The sequence below is a fragment of the Pogona vitticeps genome, chromosome 1 (genome assembly GCF_051106095.1).
Source record: "Pogona vitticeps strain Pit_001003342236 chromosome 1, PviZW2.1, whole genome shotgun sequence".
Classification (NCBI taxonomy): Eukaryota; Metazoa; Chordata; class Lepidosauria; order Squamata; family Agamidae; genus Pogona; species Pogona vitticeps.
In genome coordinates, this window is record NC_135783.1 from 64,486,123 (window position 1) to 64,514,109 (window position 27,987).

General features: G+C 40.7%; 1 protein-coding gene across 3 annotated transcripts; it reads left to right on the top strand.

Annotated features, from left to right (window-relative positions):
- Positions 1–105: 105 nt before the first annotated feature.
- Positions 106–27,827, top strand: RNASET2 (ribonuclease T2). Of its 3 annotated transcripts, none has more exons than XM_020808550.3 (10): positions 106–401; positions 3,099–3,204; positions 4,045–4,108; positions 10,579–10,634; positions 14,360–14,417; positions 17,100–17,164; positions 21,743–21,856; positions 22,444–22,486; positions 22,706–22,780; positions 26,035–27,827. In XM_020808550.3, the coding sequence occupies exons 2-10, from the start codon at positions 3,116–3,118 to the stop codon at positions 26,248–26,250; spliced, it is 780 nt and encodes a 259-aa protein (XP_020664209.3). In that variant the 5' UTR covers positions 106–401; positions 3,099–3,115; the 3' UTR covers positions 26,251–27,827. The 3 variants fall into 3 exon arrangements, with proteins under 3 accessions (XP_020664209.3, XP_020664200.3, XP_020664218.3); XM_020808541.3 differs by lacking the exon at positions 106–401 and adding an exon at positions 630–800; XM_020808559.3 differs by lacking the exon at positions 106–401 and adding an exon at positions 890–1,032.
- Positions 27,828–27,987: the final 160 nt, after the last annotated feature.

The window sequence follows — 27,987 nt, forward strand, 5'->3', positions numbered from 1 at the left end:
TTGCAGAGTCCAGACTGTGCACCACAGGGGGTGGAGAAGCAGAATATATGCTGACGGTATACATGTGACAAGTGTTGATTATTTACCTTTTTAAGTGTGGTATTTGTTTGATTTGTTTTAGCTTTTAACGATTGCCTTTTAACGATGTTAAGTCACCTTTGGTCCGTTTTAAGAAGAAAGGCGGGATCAAAATGGTTTAAAGAAATAAATCTCTCGGGGGCAGAAGCTTGCAGCCTCTTTGTCAGCAAACGTCCCCCGGGGTGTTGACGCTGCTGAAGAAGGAAGAGGCGAGTGACACAGTGTTGGGGGCGGGAGTTCTGTATTTAAGGACTTCCACTCCCATAATCCAGCGAGAAAATGGCTCAGGCTGAACTCTTGTAGTTGTGAAAGCTCTCCAATCGGTAAGAAGCTCGAGCAGTCAGTCCTCTCCCCTCCCTGCTATCCCTACACCAGCGGGCAGGAAGGAAAGCCTCCCCCGGGCCTGGCACGACCATTCCCTGCGACGCGGAAAGGGACGGGGGGGGTGGTCAGCCATCTGCCCCGGGGCACTTTTCCTTTCGAGGGCAAGGCACGCTCAGCAAAAAAAATTCGTGTGGGCGGGATTCGATCCCTGGGCGGAAGCGGCGGCGGATGCCAGCCCGAGCGGTGCTGCTGCGCGGAGCGACCGGATTGCGCTCAGCAGTCTTTTTAGCAGAAGCCTCGTCGCTCGGAGCCGGCTTACTCGGCGGTGAATCGCCCTGGCTGGAATGGGACTTTGACACTGAACTGCCGCTGTAATAACCCGCCCTCTCTACCGGGAAGTAAGTCACGGCGTTTCCGTTCCATTTAAAGCCGTTTTGTATTTAGGGAGACGGGGCGCCCTGGGCACGCCTGACTCGGGAGGGTAGGCGGCGGCTCGGGACCACCTCCGCCGAAATCTTGGCTTAAAAAGCCTCCTCCTTCCCCCCCCCCCCACCGCGCGGTGTTGAACACGGAGGGACTTCCCGGTGACCGCGCAGGCGATCTTGTTGTCTGTGATGCTGTTATGAATCGGTGAGCCCTCGCCAGCTTCATTCTCTCAATCCTGCGTTAGGGACGGAGGACGTTGCAGGCGCCCGGGCGCTGCGCTACGGATGGAGCCCCGCGGGCGAGCCCTTAGCAGATCCTGCATCACCTCCGAGTAAACCTGGGCGGGAGGCAAGAAGTTGCCAGTTAGCAAATTTCGAACCAGTGAGACACCCTCGAGTTAGGGAACCCAACTTTGCTTTCCAGTATTACTCTTGTGTTTCGTTCAGTATTCAAAGCGAAGACTGATAGCTGGGGTTTTTGTTTCGCATAGTTTACGTGACATAATTTGTTTCATCTTTTGTCTGACAGTATTCCAGCCTAAGCAGAGAAATGCATAGAGATATAATGTGGCCTGGTCATTATTTTTCTGTTCCACCCTTCTTCAGCGGACCTTCATGCAGGAAGCCCCTGTTCCCTTGAGGTTCTAGGCAATCTCCTGTTTAGGTTCCACCTGGATCTGGGCTGGATTAGATTTGGTCAGGTTGCTGCATCTTGAGTTCTCAGCCCAGATCATCCACACAGTTGTGTTTTTTCTTTAAGCCCAAAACCTTGTCTCATAGTAAAGACTAATTGCTATACAGTGGTGCCTCGCCAGACAGTTACCCCGCATGACTGTTTTTTTGCTAGACACCGACTTTTTGCGATCGCTGTAGCAATTCGCAAAACAGTAATTCCTATGGGGGAATTTCGCTGGACAATGTTTGGTCCCTGCTTCGCAAACCATTTTTCGCTAGACAACGATTTTGACAGCTTCCTCTGTGCTCGCAAAACGGGTGTTTTCGGGACCTAAACTTCGCAAGACAGCTATTTAAACAGCTGATTGGCAGTTCACAAAGCGGCTTTCCTATGGCTGATCTTCGCTAGACAACGACGATTCTTTCCCATTGGGATGCATTAAACAGTTTTCAATGCATTTCAATGGGGAGATGCTTTTTGCTAGATGATGATTTTGCTAAACAGCTATTTCAGTGGAACGGCATATCATCATCTAGCGAGGCACCACTGTATTTAATGTGAGCTTTTGTGGATCAAGTCTACTTTCTCAGACATAAGAGTCTGATCTTTCAGGCTGAAATTCATGGAAAAATAAATGCACAAAAGATTATGTTTGCTGAAGAAACCTTAGAGACTTGTTTGGATGCAGAACAACATCATTTTTAATGCTACTGCATTCAAAGGGAGGATATCCATGATGTCATCTACTCTCTATAGGGGAGGAAGTCCCCACCAGAGTATACCCACTGAGTCTGTAGGGTTTACATAAGTGTCAATTTATCATACGGTGGATCTGCTGTGGATCATCTAACTGTCTTTAAATAGACTGTCAGTTAAATCAGAATATTTGTATTTGAGCTTTCAGTTCTGTTTGTGAATCCAGTTACCTCAGAAACAAACAGCACCGAGCAGCTCATATGTCAAAACATAATTACTTTCAAACACAATGAAAATTATAAATCCATAAAGAGCCTTATGTGCTAGACAGGGCTCTGATTCTGCCTCACTCTTCATTTTATTGCTCTTTGAGTAACTTCCTTGAATTTTTCTCAGTTCCCTATACACATGTTGAAATAGCAGCTGCACTTCCCCCCATGTTGTTACCAAAACAGTTAGCAATTTTCATGAGCTATCCTAAAAGCAAATATTTATTTCCTGTTATGCAGAGACCCAAGCTGAGTTTTAAGTGACTGCCCAAACTCTAACAGTACTGGCAGATGTTACTTTAAATGGTTTCACAGCCTGTTTAATTGTAGCAAGCTTTGAAAAAGCTCCAGATGTTGATTAACAATTTTATAATTCTAGGGTTTAGAACACAGAATCCAGCACAGAATTAGTCTTGTTGAAACCTGTTGATTTGACCAAGATGCTCTAAATCAGAAACATGACTAATTGCCTGGTCATTTTAAATTCAGTATGCCTGTATTTTGAGCAGTATTGATACAGAGGACTTATCCATCAATAAATGTGATATTTGCTCCTCTTGAAGCAAATCGCATAGCACATGTGAGAATAAGCAAATGCAGTGTGCTTACATGTTTATTTCGCCTTTATAGATACACCATAAATAAAAATGAAATCTATAACCCAATGCTGTTTGTTGGCTGGATGCATCTGCCTTGCTGTTCTGTGTGGAACTGCTACATATGCATTGACCTCCAGGTAAGTCATTTGTAAAAACTTTTAGTACTTATTTCTTCTCATGATTAGTGGATAGAAAAAAAGGCAAAACGTTTATTATGGATTTTTCTGCAAATATTGGAATACCTGCTGCATACGTTGAAGAAACAAATTACATTTTGTACTGAAAAGTGGTTTGTGTCTTCAGCCATCAGAGATGTTGCAGTAGGAATTTCAAAACTTCCATCTTTGCTTGGTTCCCTTAGCTGCTTTGGCTCATGCTCTTGACATCCTTGATTGATTAATGTACAGTATATATAAACATTCATGATTTAAAACAGTATTACTCTGCTCATCTCTCTTTTGTTCTGTATTGTCTGGTTTTAAATTGCTCAGACTGTAAGCCACCCAGAGTAGATTCATTTGGAATCTAGGTGGGTGGGGTAAAAGCCGAATGAATGAATGAATGAATGAATGAATAAATAAATAAATAAATAAATAAATAAATATATATATATATATATATATATATATATATTGTAAAGTTATCTGAAGTACTATGAAATTCAAAACAACAGTATAATAAAAAAATAGGCAGAGTACAACAAGCATTTGTTAAACACGTGTGCAGTCTTTGTCATATTGTTGAATGATTGCAGTCAGAAAAGGTTGCCCATCTAATTTACTTTTTGTAGGAATGAAACAAACCGCACAGACTCTTAGGAAATGACTGTAAGTTCTCTGTACAAGGAAATATTAGCAGTTATATTGCAAGTATTAAGTTTGTGAAGTTTAAGAATTTGAGACACTGATTATTCAGTGGTGCTGTTCCGTTTTTTTGAACATACTGAATATACCATATAAATTTTTATGTTTTATCAGCGATCACCCTCATAAGTGGGAAAAGTTATACTTGGTTCTTGAATGGCCAGTGACTATATGTAAGGTGAGTTGTCGTTAAAACAATATATTTATTCAAATTTATGCTTTGATGTTTTTCCTCTCTGTTGTTGTTTAGTCGTTAAGTCGCATCCCACTCTTCGTGACCCCATGGACCAGAGCATGCCAGGTCCTCCTGTCTTCCACTGCCTCTTGGTGTTTGGTCAAATTCATGTTGGTAACTTCGGTGACACTGTCCAACCATCTTGTCCTCTGTCGCCCCCTTCTCCTCTTGCCTCCACACTTTCCCAACATCAGGGTCTTTTCCAAGGAGTCTTATCTTCTCATGAGATGGCCAAAGTATTGGAGCCTCAGCTTCAGGATCTGTCCTTCCAATGAGCACTCAGGGTTCATTTCCTTCAAAATGGATAGGTTTGTTCTCTTTACAGTCCAAGGGACTCTCAAGAATTTCCTCCAGCACCACAATTCAAAAGCATCAATTCTTTACCGGTCAGCTTTCTTTATGGTCCAGCTCTCACTTTCATACATCACTACTGGAAAAACCATAGCTTTGACTATGTGGGAATTTGTTGGCAAGGTGATGTCTCTGCTTTTTAAGGTGCTGTCTAGGTTTGTCATCACTTTCCTCCCAAGAAGCAAGCGTCTTTTAATTTTGTGGCTGCTGTCTCTATCTGCAGTGATCATGGAGCCCAAGAAAGTAAAATCTGTCACTGCTTCCATATCTTCCCCTTCTATTTGCCAGGAGTTGATGGGACCAGTGGCCATGATGTTAGTTTTTTTGATGTTGAGCATCAGACTTTTTTGCGGTCTCCTCTTTCACCCTCATTAAGAGGTTCTTTAATTCCTCCTCACATTCTGCCATCAGAGTGGTATCATCTGCATATCGGAGGTTGTTGATGTTTCTTCCGGCAATCTTAATTCCAGCTTGGGATTCCTCCAGTCTGGCCTTTCGCATGATGTATTCTGCATATAAGTTAAAGTAGCCGGGGGACAATATACAGCCTTGTCACAGTCCTTTCCCAATTTTGAACCAATCAGTTGTTCCATATCCAGTTCTAATTGTTGCTTCCTGTCGCACTCATAGGTTTCTCAGGAGATAGATAAGGTGGTGAGGCACTCCCATTTCTTTTAGGACTTGCCATAGTTTACTGTGGTCCACACAGTCAAAGGCTTTTGCATAGTCAGTGAAGCAGAAATAGATGTTTTTCTGGAACTCTCTGGCTTTCTCCATAATCCAGCGCATGTTAGCAATTTGGTCTCTAGTTCCTCTGCCCTTTTGGAATCCAGCTTGTACTTCTGGGAGTTCTCGGTCCACATACTGCTGAAGCCTACCTTGCAGGATTTTGAGCATAACCTTGCTAGCGTGTGAAATGAGTGCAACGGTACCGTAGTTGGAGCATTCTTTGGCACTGCCCTTCTTTGGGATTGGGATGTAGACTGATCTTTTCCCGTCCTCTGACCACTGTTGGGTTTTCCAAACTTGCTGGCATATTAAATGTAGCACCTTAACAGCACCATCTTTTAAGATTTTAAATAGTTCAACTGGAATGCCATCGCCTCCACTGGCCTTGTTGTTAGCCAGGCTTTCTAAGGCCCACTTGATTTCACGCTCCAGGATGTCTGGCTCCAGGTCAGCAACCATACTATCTGGGTTGTCTGGGACATCCAGATCTTTCTGGTATAATTCCTCTGTGTATTCTTGCCACTTCTTCTTGATATCTTCTGCTTCTGTTTTGGTAATAGAGGCTTGCAAAAAGATCAATTAAATATGCTGTTTAATTTTTAAATGAAATTGACTGGGGTGAAATATTAACCTGTTGAACCTTGTTACCCTATTTGCTTGGGATATGTGTCTGTATCTGTGTTTGGAGCCAGCACATGAATGACTGACCACAATTTATTTCAAGTGCAAATGACACCTTTTTCTGTGATGCCCCTTGCTGTGTTCTCTCATAAAACAGGCTGCACTTGGTCTGATAGCGTAGGCCTAGAAATGAATACATTTGCTAAAATGATCAGGATTACAGTCCGCAGAAATTACTTTGGGAGGAAGCCTCTGAAATTGACTTCTGAGTTATAATAATAATAATAATTTATTGTCATTGTAAGTATATACACATACAACGAAATTCACAGACACCCAGAGACCAGACACATGCACACACATAAAATTCCCCAAACACTCCCCACCCACTAAAAGTCCCCCACTAAAAATACAAACATCTACACCGCAGGCCAAGTAACACAGTCCAACTAATTATTCACTACTGGTGGTCTTTAAGCTCATTATTAATTGCAATTATAGCTCTGGGATAAAAACTATTGAGAAAACGTGTGGTCCGAGTCTTAATTGTTCTATATCTTCTTTCAGATGGTAACAGTTCAAAAAAGTTATAAGCAGGATGGGAAGAGTCTCTCAGGATGCTATGTGATTTCCTTAGACAGCGGGATATGAAGATGTCATCCAGGGTTGTCATCCAGCGGGATATGAAGATGTCATCCAATGATATTCTGGGCAATTTTAATGGTTCTCTGTAGAGCTTTTTTGTCCGCTACAGAGCTACTCCCAAACCATGCCAGAATGCCATAGGTTAGGACACTCTCAATGGTGCTACGATAGTAGGACAGAAGTAAATGCTGAGATAAATTTAACTTGCCGAGCATTCTCAGGAAATACAGCCTCTTCTGTGCCTTCTTCATTAGCATGTTGGCATTTATAGTCCATGAGAGGTCCTCTGAGATGTAAGTACCCAGAAATTTAAAACTACCAACTCTCTCCACTTCCTCACCGTTTATGTACAGTGGTAAATGTACATTTCTCTTCCTCCTAAAATCAATTATGAGTTCTTTAGTTTTTTTGATGTTAAGTGTGAGATGATTTTCTTTACACCAAAGTGTCAACCTTTGTACTTCCTTTCTATAAGCAGACTCATTGTTCTTATTTATGAGCCCCACCACTGTCGTATCATCTGCAAATTTAATAATTGCATTGGTGTTATACAGTGGGGTGCAATCATGTGTGTACAGGGAATAGAGGAAGGGACTTAGCACACAGCCCTGGGGAGCTCCTGTACTTAGTACCAGGGTAGAAGAATGGTGGGATCCCATCCTTACTGACTGTGGCCTATCTGTCAGAAAATCCTTTATCCACATGCAGATCTCCTGAGGTAATCCCAGGTTGATCATTTTTAAAAACAACCTATTTGGTAGAATGGTATTAAAAGCAGAGCTATAATCCACAAACAACAGCCTCGCATAAGTTCCCTGATGTTCTAAGTGGCTCAATACAGTATGGAGTACAATGGACACAGCATCATCAGTAGATCTATTTTTCCTGTATGCAAATTGCCATGGGTCCAAAGAAGGTGGAAGACTAGCCTTAATGTAATCCAGCACCAATCTCTCAAAACATTTCATAACAACAGATGTTAAAGCTACTGGTCTATAATCATTGAGAGATACCACAGCTGACTGCTTCGGGACTGGCACTATAATAGATGTCTTCAGGCAAGTGGGGACAGAACACTGCAACAAGGATAGATTGAAAATATCCGTAAAAACTCCAGCTAATTCTGCAGCACATATATGAGAGAGGAAAAACAAATCAAGGGGAAGGTTTACAGCCCTTCTGGAAAAAAGGTGAGAAAATGATGGTTTAACAGAAAATTGACTATTGTTCTAGAAGAGAGTAGAGTAGTAAGAGGTTAGTTGGCCATAGGCTATAGAAGCTGAATGGTGGTACATTTGTGTATCCAAGTGAGGCAGGAGAATAGGAAAAGGAGGGGCACTGAAGGTATAGATGTTGGAAAGAGAACAGGCAAAAATATGGCATTAGACTTAAACTTTCTGTTGCTGTCTCTGAAACACAAGCTAAGAAGAGCAGAGATTGTTAGTGCACATGTAAACCAAAAAGGAGAACAAGGAAAAGGAGCTTTTTCTTTAACCATGACAAGGCTTTATTAAGCAGAGTCCAGTGAAAGTGGGCCTACAGAAGATGGCACTGAAAGCCAAGAATCTCTTCTGGTATCTTTCAGAGTTCAGCAGTGCAACAGTTCAGCAACAGTACTCTGTAATAAATTCCGGGAACAGCTTGTTGAACATGGTTTATCCTTGGAAACCAGCCATTGTGTATTGCTGAAGTTTACAGCTGAAGTCGCATGCGAAAATTAATTGAAGAACCTATCTTGGAAAAACCCATTGCATTGAAGGAATCCATTACAACAGTTGAAAAATACAACCAACCAAAGTCATCCTTGTCATGGACTCCTGGTCACCACAGAGAGGATCCTCTTAGCACTCAGTCACATTACCCTTGTGCTACCTGGTGTGGGTGCTGGCCAGGTGGGTCAGTGCACCAGTGATTGGGAAGGCTTCCTGTGAACCACTTCCCCCAGTGTCCTATGAGGCACTTGTTCCTTGGTGCTTCAGGGAGAACAAAACAAGCAGGTTGTTGCTTCTGGTTGCAAATCAACCCTATAAGGTAGAAACTTAAAACCCCACAAATACATTCAAAACCTCCAAGTACATAAGGCACATTCAGTCCCATCCAGTTGTGTAAATAACAACACAGTTGTACAATTTTATGTTAATTGAAGAAAAAAATTAGTAAACTATAAAGGTTGATCAAAAAGCTTAATCAAGCAAAATCATGAAGCAGTTCTTTTTTACAGGAAAATAAAAAGCAACTTCAGAGTTTCAGGCAATTGGGACTCATTCCCACAGAAAACAATAAAGCTATTTAATTCTGTGTTTATAATGTAACATAGTTCAAAGGCATAAGCAAAAGTCAACATGATGATGGTTACATATTGAAGCAAGCATGAAGAAATATTTTACTACAACCCAGCTGCTGCTCTAACTCATTGTTTCATCTGACCCTATATCCCATAATCCCCTCATTAATTGGTTTCTGCTGCATGAGCAGCTCCCAGGACTTCCACAGGTGTAAACATCCACATGTCATGAGAAGCCAGACACAGGCTTCTTAGAAAATATTCCCCAGGCCATAGACAGGCATTTTGGATGTCTTGGCCCAATCACCCAAACATACCTTCCCAATTGGCTCAACTCAAGCTGATTTTATTTTAAAAAAACAGGGAAGATGATTAACCTCATTTCTGCTGATTTCATCACAATCTTGAAATGATAATTTCCTGGGAGACATAAATGAAACAAAGTAAGATAAAGAGATGGCTCGATGTGAGCTGAATTTTACAATAGTTCTCACAAAGGACACTGGAAATCTCAGAGGTTCTCCGTGTGGTAGTATTTGTTTATTTTCCTTATTTACTGTATTTACTTTACAGTATTTATATAAACAAATGAGTAATTATAGAATAATTGGGTTAGAAGGGGCCTATAAGGCCATTGAATCTGATCCCCTGCTCAGTGCAGGAATCAAAGTAGATCTGACAGATGTTTGTCTAATTTTCTCTTGAATGCCTTCAAGCATTCAAGCTCCCACCACCTCCCAAAGTAATTGGTTCCATTGTTGTACTGCTCTAACAGTTAAGACTTTTTTTCCTGATATTCAGTTAAAATCTGGCTTCCTGTAACATGAGCCCATTATTATGTGTCCTGCACTCTGGGATGATCAAGAACAGATCTTGCTTCTCTTTTGTATGACTATCTTGCAAGTATTTGAAAAGTGGTATCATATTTCCCCTCAGTCTTCTTTTCTCAAGGCTGAACATGCCCAGTTCTTTCAGTCTTTCTTCATAGGGCTTTGTTCCCAGTTCCCTGATCATTCTTGTTGCCCACCCCCACCCCCAAACTTGTTCCAGTTTGTCAGCATCCTTCTTAAAGTATGGTGCCCAGAACTGAACACAGTACAGTAGATGGAAGGTTGCTGCAGGAAGACAGAGCAAAGATAGAGATTAGATGGGAGACTTCAAGTGCATTTTATTCTGGCTTGCTATATCTCGTCACCCAAACTGTTCAAATGAAATGGAGCATGAAGTGCAAAATGGAGACAGCAGACACATTCTAGCAGCAAAGCAACACTCATACCTTTCTCACAGTATGAGAAATCCAAATTTGTTTATTCATTGCTAACAAATTGTTCCATTTCTTTGCTGTGATGTCATCTAAGATATGGAAATGAAACATACGCAGTCCTCCTAGTTTTATTCTTTCTCTTTAAAAAAGCAGCACGTTAGTCTTTTTCTTAAGACTACCCTCTTTTTATGAGTCCTTCTTTTTGCCTGAAAAAAAATCTGTCACTCATGTTCAGAAATTTAGAATGAATACCACAGTGACTTAACTGCAATAAAATAAAGCTAACTAGTGTGTTACATCAATCCTTTTCCATAGCAAAATTACATATTTAGTGGGAAAATACAAAATACTTGTCTGCCTAAACACTATGGCTCCTGTAAGGCAACAAGAAAGAAGTTTGTATTGGGAATGTGAACTGAAACCTATGGAACGTTGAGTGTTTATACTATTTACCTATAAAAGTAAGTATATTTTGTTCAGCATAAAAACTAGCCTTTTCTATTCTGATGTTTTCTCTAGATGAGTGAAAATGATTGCAGGGATCCACTAATGTACTGGACAATCCATGGACTCTGGTAAGATTTGAACTCTGAAATAATCATTTTTAGTTTATTTCATTTCCAGCCCACCTTTGTGCCAACGTAGAGACAAAAGGCAGCTTACAAAATGATTTTTTTTTTTAAAAAAAGGATAAAACTAAGACACAGGAAGGTATAATATTAAAAAGCAGTTATAATACAATTATATATGTAAGTATATTAATGCTAGAAATTGCTAAATCAAAAACACTTTGTAAAAACATACGAGAAAGCAATAAAACTTAGAGCATCACCCTCCCGTAAAATTCCTCTGTCAATGTCTGTTCAGTTGCTGAAAGCCTGCCTAAAAGCAAAAAATCTTTGTTTTCTAGATGCAGGGAGGGCCCTACCTAGCTTCTATGGCAGGAGTCTCCAAACCTTTGAGTGTGAGGGCCACATCATATATTTTCCACATTTTGAGGGCCGAAGGAATGCATGCACCACCCCCCCATGGACTTCTGCCTCCCAGCCCGGATGCCCGCCTGGATGCACACACACATGCCCCACTGCCCCCCATGCCTGCACACACACACACGCTGGCATGCCCCCATTCCCCCCCCCATGTGCAGGGGTTGGATAAAATGGCAAGGTGGGCCATAGTTTGGAGACCCCTGTTCTATGGGAGGCATTGCACAATCTGGATGCAGTCACTGGAAAGGCCCTGTCTTGTATTCTCACCAGAACATGCCTAAATTAGCAGTAGAGAAGAAATCGTAAGATCTGAATAAACAGAGCTGCTTCAGTCCCATCTCTTCTAATCCCAGTATCCTTATATTGTCAGGAAAGGTCTGAATAGTAACTCTAAACTTGTCCAGATGGCTGTTGTTAGCACTTTTTGTTCATCTCATCTCCTGCTTCGTTTGTGTCAGAAGTAGTCCAGTGATTCTTCAGGAGTAGAAGGATCAGCTGACAGAGTACTCTTGTTGTCGAGGATGCCCAAATGTGTCCAAAGTCCTCACAGTCTTCACAGAAGCTCCTTCCATGTTCTTCATGTCTTCTCCCAGAACATGGGGAGGTTGCCTGAACAGGGTTTAATACTGCAGTGAAATAAGATGAGAAAGTTGACAATCAAGAAGCGGTCACTCATTGTGTAACATACTGTGGACTACCATTATGTCATTTCCATGGGGTAGCCCTCTTAGCTTGTAACTTAATAACAAAGTGTTGTGTGGCATCTTAGATCTGTCTAATTTATTTCAGCATGCATTTTTGTAGACACACAGCCCCTACATCTGAGGAAGACAGCTTCATTTTCCACAGAATTGCACTCTGATAAATTCCCAAAACAGCTTATTGAATATGGTTTATTCCTTCACCCCATGAAGACATACAGGAAAACATATGGTCACAGAGTCTTCTTTGTTATCATTTCTGTTTATTAATCTTACTTATATCCCAATTTTCTTCAAGTGAGCTCAGGATAACACATGGCACTCCTTCAGCACAGTACTATATTCCTTTATTACATGCCCATGTTGCTTTTTTGTTTTGAGGCCCAACTGGAGACATTTGTTTCTTCATTTTAAAGCCCTAAATGGTTTGGAACTTCAGTAAAGAATTTGGTTGCTTTAAAGATAATTTTCTATGATTTGCTTCTTCTCATGCTCTCTGATTATTAACTGGAGTCCTATTCTGAATTCCCTTGCCAGTCTGTGATAAGGATAAATGGGAGAGGCAGGGCCTTTTAACGTGTGGCTTAACTGACATTATGTTATGTCCTGCCTCTCAGTTCCAAGTCCCCTCCAATGCTGGAAAGCATGAGTATAGAAATCTTGTATGTATCATAGTTTCTGGTTCCCTTTAATGGCAGGTTTTGGAACACAAATTATTTAATATTTTCAGGCAGCAGATACGTGAAACCACAGGTACTGATCCCATGGATACAGAAGACCTACTGTAGCTCCAAATACATTTAAATATGAATTTAATAGTTCTGAATATCTGTGATAATAGTGCTGTCCTCTGAAGATGCCGGCCACAGAGACTGGTGAAACGTTAGCAAGAACAACCTTCAGAACACGGCCAAAGAGCCCGAAAAACCCACAACAACCATTAGATCCTGGCCGTGAAAGCCTTCGCGAATAGATCTGTAATAATGATTACTCATATTCAGAGTTCCATTTACACCTATAGATTAGAAAACAAAAGGCCAGATTTCTGCTTATTAGAGGAAGAACTGAAAGTGAAACCTATATCTTAAGTATCCTAGAGCAAGGGTCCCCAACCCATGGTCTTGACAAGACCAGCCTGCGGAGACAGATCTCTGTCCCCCTCCACGCATTTCTGTACACACATACGCCCCCATACATGCACCAATCCACACATGCCCTGCCCACGTCACAGAGATGCATGCACGCCCCACCCACGCACGGATGCATGCACGGGCCCCCCCACATGCACACACAGATGCCCCACCCATACATGCATGGATGCACGGACGCCCCGCCCACGCATGCATTGACAATGACACCCCCACCCTCACCCGCTGAACCGGTCCATGGAAAAAGGTTGGGGACCGCTGTTCTAGAGAGATTTCTGGAAAAATTAAACTTAAAGAAGCCATGAGGCCTTGGGTAGTTGGAGCAGAGAACACAGTGTCTCCTGATTGAGGTTGCCATGGATTTCTCAAGGGAGGGGGGCTGGAGTGAGAGCAAAACCTGTAAATGATGTCTGTCTGCATCAATGATATCTAGAAGCAGTCACAGACATCAGAAGTTTGTTATTTCCAATTGAAAGGTGGACATGGCTGCTTATAAATCCCGTAAATGTTTGCTGTTTAGATTTGCTCTGGTACACGCCTGCACTGCAACACTTTTCTCTGTATCCTTTTCTGAACCCTCAATTTACATTCTCTACATCTCATTATATATTGTTTACTTATAAGGAAAAAGATTTAGGATGAGTAGATTCATACATTTAATATGCTATAAATCAACAGGGAAATATATTAGGTTTAGGCCCTCTTAGGGTATATCAGGCAGGGGGATAAAATTTTGTTATAAAGACAGACATATTAAGTTAATAGTTTTTGTGTCTGTGAATGCATGTTCAATTTTCATTGGAAGAGTTTGTGTTCTACTTTAGCCGAAACAGATACAGTGGGGTCTTGACTTAAGAACGGCTCAAGTTAAGAACATTTTGACTTAAGAACCGCTCTCATAGGAAAATATTGACTTGACTTACATACTTAGATTTGAGTTAAGAACTGAAAAAAACCCACGTGGGAGGCAGGGAAAGTGCAAAATGTGAACTTTCAGTTAACTGTTGGCCAGTGAAAAGGGTGCCTGTCTGCTTCCTCACTCCTCCCAGCGTTTAGAGAGTGGATTGGGAAACAGTCTTCGGACTGCCTGGTACTGGACTGCCTGGACTGTATTTTCCCTGCCTTCCCTGAACCTTTCTTGACCTAAGAAAAAAAGAAACAAAATATCCCCCTCTAGTGGTCGAAGGCGGAATAGCAGCTTCCCATTAGTTTCTATGGACGGAAAAGAGCAGATACGGATCAAATGGTTTTCAATGCATTCCTATGGGAAATGCAGATTTGACTTGAGAACATTTTGACTTGAGAACCGTCTTCCAATACAGATTAAGTTCTCAAGTCAAGACCCCACTGTACATTTCTTTGGGTAGACTCTGCAGGCAGGATAAGAAGCATTTTGTATACTGCTTGCAGGATATGTTCTAAATTGTACTCAGTTAGACCTTTTGTTCTTGTTTTTTTATAGGCCAGATAAAGCAGATGAGTGTAATAGAACTTGGCACTTCAATATATCTGAGATCAAGGTATGAATCAAAATGAAGGTTTTGAACAACTTTATGTTTGATTAGCACAGTTCCCTCATATTAATCTCAAGGTAAACGTTACATAAGATAAATATTATTTCCTCTGTCTTGTTGCATACCAAAGGTTTGAAATGTAAAAACACCTGCTTTTTTTTCTTTAAAGAGTATATACTTCAGTGAAATCTCCAGGGATAGCACATAATGATACAACATTATATCCTTGTATATTTAAAATTTCCCAGTCAGGTATCAGATGAATAGATAATTCATGAAGAGCCATTGTTAGAATAGGTGGTAATGTGCAGATTAAAGATAAATATTCTGATATCGGATAAGGCTGCTGTCAGTGCTCTCCAAAGTTCTGTAAAGGCCTTTCAACATCAATGTGATGTCTTAAGGCACATGGGATAGTCTAGACATTATCACTGTGTGTTATTTCTAGTGCCTAAAAATTAATCATTGTCATCTTAGAAATGCAGTGCTGGAAGGGACACTCACTGAATCCAGCCCCTGTCAAGGAGGCACAGTGGGGAGAGTCAAACACCCTGCCTCTACCTCAATTACTAGATGTTGTTTAGTCATGTCTGTCTCTTTGTGACCCCATGGACCAGAGCACATCAGGCCTTCCTGCCTTCCACTGCCTCTTGGAGTTTGGTCAGATTCATGTTGGTAGCTTCGATTACAGTGTCCAAACATCTCGTCCTCTGCCGCCCCCTTCTCCTCTTGCCTCCACATTTTCCCAACATCAGGGTCTTTTCCAGGGAGTCTTCTCTTCTCATGAGATGGCCAAAGTATTGGAGCCTCAGCTTCAGGATCTGTCCTTCCAGTGACCACTCAGGGTTGATTTCCTTCAAAATGGATAGGTTTGTTCTCCTAGCAGTCCAGGGGGCTCTCAAGAGCCTCCTCCAGCAATTCAAAAGCATCAATTATTCAGTGGTCAGCCTTCTTTATGGTCCAGCTCTCACTTCCATACATCACTACTGGAAAAACCATAGCTTTGACTTTTGTCAGCAAGATGATGTCTCTGCTTTTTAAGATGCTGTCTAGGTTTGTCATCGCTTTCCTCCCAAGAAGCAGGTGTCTTTTAATTTCATGGCTGCTGTCACCATCTGCAGTGCTCATGGAGCCCAATAAAGTAAAATCTATCACTGCTTCCATATCGTCCCCTTCTATTTGAAAATACCTGTCAGCTCACCCACTACTTTTTTTCACCTAGTGCACAATGATGGAAATACAGACAAAAAGATCAAACATATTGTACTAAACCAGTTAAATTCAGAACACATTCTCGCTTACTTGTGAGGACAGGCAGTCTCAAAGTATACTATAGAGTCTATCTCATTTTAGGTTTTATGTTCATAAAAAGCTCCCTCATTTGTGTCCAGAAGAGAATAAAGGCAGTACATTGGAGTGTTAAAATGTGCTTTGAGTGATCTATGCTTATCAAGTGATAACTGCCATCTCTCTTCCTAAATGAACCTATGAACAAGAGAAAAAACCCAAATCTTTCTAAGAATGCAATAGCACAATGAGGGGAATGTGAACTCACTGTCATTCTTGCTGTGAAGTTCCACCAGGGGATTTGGCTTTCTTATATTTAAGTGGCCACAGATTTTTTCAGGAAAAGCCTTGATGTTGTATTTGAAGCACCTGTAATTAAAAGGAACTATGTTAGAAAGTCTTTTCCTTCCTCTTTGACTCACCTCCTCATCTTATCTTGCCCACCGGGATAGCTTGTTAAACTGTAAATAAATAAACAGAAGCTCTGCCCACACAGGAGAATCTGTTTTTTTTTTAAAAAAAAAAAAAACACCCCTGTCTTGTGAGAGAGGCTTTGCTGTGACAAGTGAGTCCTGGCGCTGCTTTTGTGCGCGCGCTCATGCTTGCTTCGCTTTGCCAAAGCATTTCTGTGTGTGTGTGTGCTCAGCTGGTCTTTCCTTTTAGCAATCACAGAGTTGAACAAAAGTGAAAGGATTTGACTGTTTTAAAAGTAGAAGGATCTCTGGCGGGAAGTTTGATGGGTGGAGAGGAAAAACTACAGATTGGAGATGTGGGACTGCAGGCTAATTAATATTTCCTGGTGGGTCATGTGATCAGTGGAATCGATGTGAATCAGCCTTCTCCAAACTGTGGGAGTTTGTCTTTCCCACATTTTCCCCCTATGTAGTCAGGCTCTAAAATTGCCTTCTAAAATGTTTTTATTTTTTGAGCAGGTGACCATGAATGCTTTAGGAAAATTTGAGTGTCATTTGATTTTTTGCTGCATTGTTTCCCATGCAGACAGGTTGCTTCCTCCATTTATCATGTCTGGTTTTTGACTATCCAATGTATTCCACCACTTCAAAAAAATTTTCTGGCTGATAGAAAAACATTATATGACTTGCCACCTTTGGTCACATCAGTGGACAAGGCAAAATGTATAATGCTGCTGTGTTTTTAAAAAACCTTTCAGCATCGCTAGAGAGGCATGGATCACAGGTGCTGCTTTACCATGGGGGATGCTTATACCTAGCACAAAATTATTATGCAAAGAGTTTTCTCTCCAAAATAGGGGGAAAGTGAAATTGCCAGGTTTGCTCCCTACGCTTTAGAAGTCACAGGCAGAGCTGGGCAGCACAGTGCTATAGCCTTCATGCTTTTTTAAAAGGTCTCTCTGTTTTTGTTTGTTTTTTTAATTGCTAGGATATCTTAGGAGACATGGAACATTACTGGCCAGATGTGTTACATCCAAATCGCACCAAATTCTGGTGAGTTGTTCAACTTTTAAATGTGTTGGTAACTGTACCTACCAACAGGAGTTGTGTGGAATGAAATATAGAACAGTGTCTAGAAATGATTCTGCTTCTGTTTGAAGTTGAAGTTAAAACCTTTGTGTTTATGTTTGTGGAGTGGCACTTTAAATCCCACGAAGGAATCTGTGTAGCAGATATAAAACATAAGAACAGCCCTGCTGGATCAGGCCAAGGGCCCATCTAGTCCAGCTCCCTGTATCTCACAGTGGCCCCACCAGATGCCTTTGGGAGCACATGAAACAACTAGATACCTGTCTCCTGATACCCCTCCCCTGCATCTGGCATTTGGAGGTACCTTCCTCCTAAGCCTGGAGATTGTCCATCCCCATCATGATGGAGTGCTAATGCCTCTCGTCACTGGCATTCACAGGCAGAATTTTATGCTTCTGGAACCTTAAATATTATGTTTGGGGGCAATTTTGTTTTACTTCTTGTATAGCATCACATACATTTACTTCTCAGAGGAAGCCATGTTCCACAAGTGTGGTCTCTCTTTTTCTTCTTCATTTCAAATTTTAAAGGTGATAATTATAAATTCATAGTTGTGCATGACTTAAAAACACATAAATAGACTTTTATAGCTATCCAATACAGTTAGGACCCTCAGTGAGACTGTCACTGGATGTTACCACCATCAAAGTCCAATTGACCTCCATCTCACCAGTTTACTTTCATTGTGAGAATGGCCCTCAGTCATTCCATCTGAGACTGAACAGAACCCTAGGCCCAAACCAGACCCTGCAAAAGACAAATTATAACAATATAATTATGTATTACCGTATAATAACAGAGCACAGAATGACATCTGATATATCATCACTGTGCTCAAAATGTTCTTTGTTCTGAGCAAGCAGAAGCCAGTGAAGTTGGGTGGGCCTGAGGTAGGTGAACGCCACGATGTTACATTATGATACGTGTTTCTGTTTTACCAATGTTATTCAGAAGTTGTGAGTTGGAAGCTGTCAGACATACTGTATACTACAATGGCAAGTTTGGGCCACAGCTGTAACACAGGACAACAATTTCGTCTGTATATATTGTTTTCGGTGCCCAAGACAGAAACTACTGTGTTACAGCACAGCTATAAAGCATGGTCACAGTTGAAAATACAGTATCAAGGACTGAGAAGTAGATAATGCAGTAATAAGCATTTTCTGTAATAAGCTCTTATCTCCCTAATGCCTTGTGAATATTTCTGGGATGCACTCTTTTCAAAGTCGATACATAGAGTGTTCACCCGTCTTCCCTCCATTTTATAGCACAGTTCTTGTTTTTATAACTCTGGAACCTTGAAAGTCAACACATAGTTTCAGTGCTGATGTTGCTTGCTGAAAGAAAATCTCTAGAAATTAGCATTTCTCATTTTGTGACACAGTCAAGCTGATGACACCATCCTTGCTATGTGACAAATAAAAATGCCCTAAGAGCAAGGACAAGGTTGTTCTCTTTTCAACTGTTTGATGCAAGAAAAGCTCATTTTTCTCTACTCAAGAGTTTTCAGGGTTTGTGGTTTCCATAGTTTCCAATCTCATGAAGCAGAAGCAATAGAACTGTTACGTCTCTGTGCTGAAGCACCTGGCAAGTTTTTCTGCTTCTGAAGCTGTCCTACCCATGTATCTGTCAAGCTGGAGATGAATATTACTGAACATCAGAGCATATTAAGAAAACTTCTGTAATATAAAACATATTTTATGACAAACCTGCAGAAGATCTTAAAAGTGTTTTAGGCATGCATTGGGTCTTCATCCTGGGGGGGGGAGCTTGAAACATATTACAACACTGTTTTCATGTGAGTAGAATGCAAGGCTTTATTTATTTATTTTATTTAACCTGTATGCCGCCTACACTACCCAAAGGTCTCTACCCAAAGAATAAAAAATATAAAACAATTAAAATACAATTAAAATATATACAGTGGTGCCCCGCTTGATGACAATAATGCGTTCTGTTAAAACCGCTCTTAAGCGAAATCGTCATCAAGCGAAAGTAAAAACCCCACTGAAATGCACTGAAAACCGGTCAGTGCATTTCAATGGGAGCAATACCTCATCATCCAGCGAAGATTGCCCATAGAGAACCGCCAATCAGCTGTTCTAATTCCCTGTAATGTGAAGCTTCCGTCCGGAAAACCACCATTTTGCGAAGGGAGGGAAGCCATTTTGTGGAGCCAGAAAAATCATCATTAAGTGAACAAACGGTTCGCGAAGCAGTCTCCTAATTCACGTCAAGCCAAAAAACCCCATTGGAACCATTATTTTGCGATCGTAAAAAACCCCATCGTAAAGCGATTTCGACATCATGCGGGGTAAGCGTCAAGCAGGGCACCACTGTACTCTAAAACTTGCCATCAGGACCCACAGGTGATATTATTTCAATTAAAAGCCTTCTAGAACAGCAAAGTTTTGACCTGGTGCCAAAATGTCATCAGCATCGGTGCTAGACGAATCTCAGTGGTGTTCCATAGTCTGGGGGCAGCTGCCAAAAAGGCCCTTTGTCTACAAGCCATCTCTCTTACCTCCTTTCATCTGCAGCAAGGAGTCTCTTGCCCCAGGTAAGGCTTGTATTTTAAGGGAGGTTGAAGAAGCCCACAGAACTTTCCAGTGTCCTTTCCTTCTCCTTCCAGTCAACAACACCCCATAGAAAATGTCCAGAGTACTATATAGGGGCTCTTCTAATCAGTTGGGTTATGGGACATGGGGCTGTTGGGAGAAGGGGAAATCTCTCCAGACCAACTAGAGAACTGCCTGAATATGGACAGTTCATCCCATATCAGCCTTTATGCCTCATGTGGCAATAATAATAATAATAATAATAATAATAATAATAATAATAATAATAATAATAATAATAATAATAATAATAATAATAATAATAATAATAATAATAATAATAATAAATAATGCTGTACCGTGAGGTGAATTCTGACCTGTGGCAACCCTTTTCAGGGTTTACTAAGTAGAGGGTATTCAGAAGCGTTTATCCTTCCCTTCTTCTGGGGGTCCATCTCCCTGCAGGCACAGGGGGTGGGGGACTGAATTCCCATCCTCTGGCTCCACAGCCAGGTATGTAAACTCACTGAAGTATCAAGGTAGCTAACCCCCCCCCCTCAATCCCCCAGATAAACTTTTCAGGGAGAAGCAGGGGAGAAGAAAACTAGAGAAACTTCATCGAAGTTTATTTCTTTGACATGGATTTATTTATAGGATTCTACCTTTATATCTTAGGAACGTGGTGGCGCTGCGGGCTAAACCGCAGAAGCCTGTGCTGCAGGGTCAGAAGACCAAGCGGTCGTAAGATCGAATCCACACGACGGAGTGAGCACCCGTCGCTTGTCCCAGCTCCCGCCAACCTAGCAGTTCGAAAGCATGTAAATGCGAGTAGATAAATAGGGACCACCTCAGTGGGAAGGTAAACAGTGTTCCGTGTATAAGCCGTGCTGGTCACGTGACCACGGAAGATTGTCTTTGGACAGACGCTGGCTCTATGGCTTGGAAATGGGGATGAGCACACACACCCCTAGAGTCGAACACGACTGGACAAAAATTGTCAAGGGGAACCTTTACCTTTACCTTTATATCTTACAAGCCTTTTTGTAAATCTTTCAAGATGCTCTTATAATGTATTTTATACTAGTTAATATACTGTACATTGAATACATATTACTCTAGTATAAGTGATGTCCACAGTATTTGCATGTACACTCTCCCCAGCCTGACTCTATTCTGAGATGAAGAAGCAGAATAGGGAGCATGTAAAATTTCCGCACACGCACATATTGTAGTCTTGACAGGAGGAAGTAGTATGGCAGGAAAATTCCCAGAGAACAACACAGAAACAAACACAAAAATCTTCAAGAATTGCTTCTGAAAAATGTCATCCATATCTCCGTGCATTTATATACATTTATCTTTCTCATTTTTTAGACTTAAGTGTTCTTTTCATGCAGAGTTCTGCTGAACTATATTTGAGATTATTAGCTTGAATGATTAACAAACAATAGCACATAGTTTTTCCATCTGCAGCAAGGAGTTTCTTGACCCAATCCCAGTGTAATAACACTGACTTTATATATAAAGGGTGAATTCTAACTACATAGTTAGATTAGAAGCTTCTGCAGATGTATCACATTGTGTCAATTGAAATGTTCCTGGTTTTGATACTTCACATATCCTACCTGTTGATTCACAGTTCACCATTTGTCTTCCTTTTTCTCAAGATTGTATTCCTTGTGTAGTGCTCAAGGGGAAACATGGTCTTCTGTAACTTCCTGCCTTTAAATTGCTATGCCATGAATAAATATGCTCCACACTGAAGTGCCAGCATTATTTTTTCTTATAAAACAAGGACGCTGTGCATCATTTTCTGGGTGTTGTGGGATTTGGTAAGCAATGGTATTTATAGAAAAAGGTGTTGGAGGCTTAATTGGACACACGTTTACAATATTTTTTGGAATTTTTATTACATATCATATTTTAGCCTTTGAATCCCTCTGTGCATAAATATCTAACTTTATTTTTTTTTCTCTTCATGTAGGAAGCATGAATGGGAAAAACACGGAACTTGTGCAGCCGTGCTGGAATCTCTTAATTCTCAGAAAAAGTACTTCAGTAAAGCCCTGGAACTATATAAAGAAATTGATCTTAACAGGTGTGGAAAATTATTAAGCCCCCTGCAACCTTCTATAGCTAACATTAAGAGGGCCATCGGATCAAAGCAGAAAGAGTTCCCTGCAGGTTAGGAGTATGAAAAACAGTGCTTGCGCAACTACTCAAGGAGAGAAAAAGTACAGAAGGAGAGGTTTGCATTGTTGCAGCGCATGTCTCTTAAGTCTGCAACTGTTAATGTTGGTTCTTTTTTTTTCCCTGGGGGCAGTTTGAAGTTTGGATGTACCGGAAGTTGCACATAGTAATGCAGTATCAATCCTAATTCATTCTTATCAAATGTGCCTTTTCATTGTATGGCAAGGAAAGTAGCTGCTAAGCACAAAAAATTTAAATACAGTGCATTAGTAAATGAAATGTCATTACTCAAGAAAATAAAATGTAAATGAAGAAGCATTTATACTTGCTTGTGGAGAATGAAAATGTGAAAAGGCAGCCTGTAGAATAAAGTCTTAGTTGGCAGAATCTCCTCAGCACTTCATACAGACAAGAAGTGATTAGTGGCTGATTCATGCATAATTGCCTCTAGTGAATTTCATCTTCTCAATATTAGGTGATCATATTCTCTTTCAGTTATCTTGTGAAACTGAGGATAAAGCCAGGAGGTACATACCAGGTAAGAGTACATAATTGGCTTTGCACTGGCAGAACTGTAATATTTTAATGTTGGTTCATAAGAGAAGATTGATCTGTTTGAATAAAAATTCTGAATTACTGATTGTTTTCTTTAGTTTCATATGCAAAAGGATTGTATCAGGATTTTTGAATATGAATCCACCTAATTTATAAAAGCAGTGTTTTGCACCTTTCAACCATTTCCTGTTTCAACCTCCAGATGGCAGCCATCAGAGAAGCTCTTACAAGTGTTTACCAAGTAACACCAAAAATTCAGTGTCTTCCTCCAGATGAGGTACCTTTTTCTTTGTTATTGATGTTTTAGCATACTCTTTGTTCTCTCTTAGAAAAGCTTGTTTTTATTGTTTGGAAGCTAGTAGGCAGAATAGCCCTATTAAAACAAACTCACCTTGTAGATTTGTGCATATTGTATTATCTTTCTAGCCTATTTTTTAACAATTTCTTAGATTTGTGAGAGGAATGTCCTTCCCTAATTTCGTAAATTCCACAGTTTCCTCCCCCCCCCAATATATATATATTCCGATTTTGAATGCTCCCTAACTGAAAGAACAGAATAGGATATGTTGATTATATTCTACTACCTTCAACAGCTATAAGGTCATTTCTAGGTCTAAATGGAAGTCCTGCTATTAACCTGTCTTGTAGTCACATCATGTAAAGAACACATACAGTGGCATAGCATGGCTTGCCACTACCAGGGACAAATGCTGTACCCCCTTAACCCGTGGACTTGTGCCCCTTCCTTCTCCCTCCATTCCCAATAGGAGTCCCCTCGAGGCACCCTCCTCCTCCTCCATCATCATCCCTCTTTCCCCTATCTTTCCTCCTTGCCTAGCTTGCACTGGGCTCAGCCAGGATGTGGAGGGGCCCCTGCTGTGCCTCCAGCTCCCACTGCCTCCTGTAGTACTCACATGGCCATGCTCTGCTCCCAGCAGGAAGATGCTGCTGGCCAGGCTCAGTATTGCCAGTAGCCCGGCACAGGAGAGGCACCACAGTGCCCAGGCCCCCTACCCCCCAATGCCCTCAGCCTGGCCCGCATCCCTCCGGCTGCCCAATAGCAGCAGCAGCAGCAGCAGTAGAAGCCGCACCCCTCCACCAGTCCCGCTCAGACATAGGCTATTGGCATGCTCTTCTTAATTGGGCAGTGTACTTTCCTTTGTCGCCTGGTGTTGTTCTTGTGTGGCTGGTTCACCCTGATTGCCAGACAGCCTCGGCAGGCAGGGAGGCTGGGGTGGGTGGGAGGGAGTTGGGAGAGAGAGAGAGAGAGAGAGAGAGAGGACAAAGCCACTTGGGCCAGCCCAGTGGCAAGACAGAGCACAGGGAGCGTGAAAGGGTGAAGGTTGCACCCCTAACAAGGATGCACCCTGGAGTGACTGCTCCTCTGCCTCCCCCCCACTACACCACTGCCCATATATTCCTACTTGTGCCCAAAAGTCATCACCAGAGATCTTTCTCCAAGTGTCCTCACCTGCTGACATAGGATAGGGAGCAATGTGGGGCCTTTTAGAAACAGCTGCCCCACTTCTGTTGCGGAACACCCTCCTCAGAGAAGTCTCTCTGATATATAACTTATCTATATGACCACAGGCAAAGACATTATTTAATTATTATCCAATCAAGATTTTGAATTACTCTATATTTCTGCTGTTATAATCTGTAGATTTATTTCTACCATATTTATAGAGATACGTTATCTCTGGTATCTGTTTACCTTGTGCTTTTTAAAATTAGTTTTATATTTTTTGCTTTATTTATATAGATCTAATTTTGTAGCATGCCATCAGGAGCGCTACTTAAATCTTAGCTATAAATGACAAATAAGATTTAAAAAAATATAAAGATGAGGAATAGTCTCAGTTTTATGGCCATCAAGATTATTTCTTTTCACAAATATCTCCCCTCATGTTACTTCTTGGAATATCTTAAATAATTTAGTATGCCCATACTGAACACAAGGACACATATAATTCAAAGCCTTTTTCTCTCTTTAGTTGGCTGTATCTGTTAGTTAAAAAGTAATTGGTGACTCAGTCAACATTCAAGCGTGAAGTACATACTTTAGTACAGGTGTTGTTTTCTTAGCTTTTGTCTATGATTTGATGCGCCTGTTGTAAAACATTTCATAATGACAGGCAGCTGCTCTTTTTATCTCATTTCCATGATCATCTCATTCTGTAAGGAGTTTGACTGTTACTCCTCCTTTACAGAAAAATGGCAGATCAAAGGCACTTGAAGAGCTTAATATTATCTGTGCTGTAAAACTAGTTTGATTTTTCACAGGAACAGGTGGTGCGGCTCTTCATTGGAGCTTACATGGTCATGCTGCAGTTTAAAACCCTTGGACTGACTCAGGATGTATGAATCCCAGTCCTCAAAACTGGTTCAAGCATATACAGGAGCCTCCATTTGCATTCTGGAAATTCTTGCTTTTCAGTTTATTTGACCAAACAGTCCCTGTCATATGGCAGATTGTTTAGAGCTGCCCAGCATTGCTTTATGTCATAAAGGGCTACTGTCTGAGAAACATGTTTTCAAAGCACAGCTGGGTACAAGGAAATTCATCATGCAATTCTCTGGCTATGGGCTTATCTTTTGAAATACATGATTAAGGAATAATTTCTTTTCAATACTTGAGCTTTCCTTCCCCTCCTTGCAGTAAAATACGGATTTGCTCTCCATTTTGTGGGCACTAGAGAGTACAGGTTGATCACTTACTTTAAAACATGTACGTGACTACATATTAGTTCTATCAGCTGTTGTTCTATTGGATCACAAAACCTATCCATTAATTTCTAGGAATGAAACGCAGTGAACACATTGCTAAGAAGTCAATGTGGATTTTAAGGGATGCTCTTTCCTTTGAAAAAAGCTTGATTTCAGACAATGCCCATCTTTTCCCCCTACAGAACAGTTGTGAGAGGTAGTCTTGAGCGAAATAATTTCATCGTATGTTCTAATCATCATCATCATCTTGTACCATCCCACCAGTTCTGACTTATAGCGACCCTTTTCAGGGTTTTCCAGCTAGAGAATACTCAGAAATGGTTTGCCGTTCCCTTCTGGGGGTGGCCCTGGGACTCTGCAGCTTGCCCAAGGCCACACAGGCTGGCTGTTCCCCTAGGAGGCATAGGGGGGAATCAAACTCTCAGTCTCTGGCTCTACAGCCCGATAAAACTGCTGAGCTATCCAGCCAGCATAATATTTTCTGATACAGTTTAATATATGGTGTACTCTTCTATTGGCTATCTTCAGAAAATTACAACTTTTCATATAAATAGAAAGCATTAGATAATAGTATATTAGCTATTAATTTGGTTGTGCTGTTTTTATATCTGTAAATCTGTGTTTATCTAATGCATACATTAGCTCTTAAAATTTATCCATCTAGCCTTTTGTCTACAACGTGTTAAGGAGTAGTGTTTCTTTGTAAAATGTATATGTGTGTTTCCCTTTCTCAGCTACAAATGCTTACAGTGGAATCCTAAACCTGAGTCTCAATTTTTGCCCCCCTCTCTCTTTTCTACCCAGGGACAACTGCAGGTGATTGGCCAGATTAAATTCTGCCTTACCAAGGAGTTTGCCTTGATCAACTGTACAGAGTCAAAGTCTGGTTCCTCTTTTGCCCATGAAAACAATCTCTTCAAAACGGAAGACCTGTCAAAGTGCAGTGATACCCTGACAGATTATCCTTCGCATCTGCGTACTTGGGAGCACTTCTTGGCCAATACAGTCGACATTCAGTGAAACATGCACTATTGTCCAAAGGAAGAATAGCCATTTTTGCCCAAAAAGAATAATGCGAAATGTCATTTGAAACATTTAAGCCCTTCATGCTTTGGATACTGAAGCAGACTTGACAGCTCTGTAGATGGTGAAGATTCATTTCTGTAGAAAAACTCATTTTTACTTCTGCTACGAAGTACCATTATTTTTGTGTGTTGAAAGTTAAATTCATTTCAGAATTTTGTTTCATTGAACATATATCAGTGAACATTCTAATTACTGAGTAGTGGTCACAGATTTTTAGGTAGTAGCTTTTGTGTATGTGTCAGAAAGGGCGTGGAACATTTTTCCCCACAGAACTTGATCATTAGTAAATTTCAAGTAGTACAGGTAAAAATTGCAGGTGCAATACATACTCCTGCTTCCTTCAAGGAAAATGTGTTTCTCAAGAGCTGCATCTCTGAATTGTACCTTTGGAGATACCTAGTGAACCAGTACCTCAGTGAATGGCCAGTAAGTTCATTAATGCAATAAATTTCATACGAGAGCCAGTGAATACATTAGCTTCCTAGTAATGATCATAGTTTTTTTTAAAAAAAGCAGTAACAGACCTCTTACTTTCTCCAGAGTAGTATCAGTGAATTTGTCAGAGTTGCTCTAGAATAAGCAAGTTGCTGCAGCCTGTAATTCTTATACTAGAAGAAGAAGAAAAAATACTATTGATTTTGATCCTACTTTCTTTTGGATTGAACCATTTGTGGATTCATTCTTTTCTGCGATATTTGTTAATCCTTAAGATGTTTAGTGATTTCTGGATGCCCAGTCTGTTTTATCTTGATTTGATTTTTCAATTCTCGGTCTTCTATTCCATACTTAATGTTCTGTGGAAGCAATTTGCAATATTGTACCATACAGCTACCATCCCTCTATTTTGGGTGATTATTTTGAGCTTAGTTATTGAGTTGTATTTAGCTTGCTGACCTACTGTTTGGCCCTAATAAGAGAAATACAGATATTGCTCTTAAACAATGAGCATCCTAACTCTTGTTATTTATGCTAGATTTTAAAAGGTTCTGCACTGCCAATATAAATCGCAAATGGCACATATTTTGCAAAGCAAATCTTGAATCATAAAGCCTTTTCCTCTGTTTTTGAAATATGGCTTAAATATGTATGTTTTAAAGTCAGCAGAATTTCATCTATGGAGGTTAATGTTTATCAGCAAAACTAGTTGGAAAAAATTTTTCTATTTTCCTTGCACAGAATTCAATACTTTCAAATAATAGAGAGAGGTGCGCTGATGTATTTGAAGAACTGTTGTGTAGACACAGCAAACGGTTTCAGACAGTCTTCATTGTGGTCATTGGTGTGTTACTTTTTTTAAAAAATCAACTAGTATCAGGGGTGACTATGTAAGTAAAAAAAATTTCAGTGAAATTAACACTGTAATATGATACTGTAATCTATGCCTTAATACGAGGACCCTTCACAGAAATACGGGTACTGTTTTATTTAGTTATGTGAGTGTTTTTATGAATAAATAACTATATGCATATGGTTTACTCTGGGTTCCCCCCCCAATAAAACTGCTTCCTTTATGTTTTTCTTCAGTATATTTATTGGGTGTTCTTGTTTTTAAAATCAACAAGCACCCCAGCCCCCACCTTTTTTAAGCTCCTGTTCTTTTTGGTGTGGGTTGGTGGACTCTAGTTTAGTCTGTTCCTGGAGCATGCGCTTGCTGAGAACAGACTAAAATTA

Coding starts and splice junctions, on each gene's coding strand:
- RNASET2 (XM_020808550.3), top strand. CDS start 3,116: ATGAAATCTATAACCCAATGCTGTTTGTTGGCTGGATGCATCTGCCTT. Junction 17,165..21,742: donor CCAAATCGCACCAAATTCTG/GTGAGTTGTTCA, acceptor CTCTTCATGTAG/GAAGCATGAATGGGAAAAAC. Junction 22,781..26,034: donor AGTGTCTTCCTCCAGATGAG/GTACCTTTTTCT, acceptor TTTTCTACCCAG/GGACAACTGCAGGTGATTGG.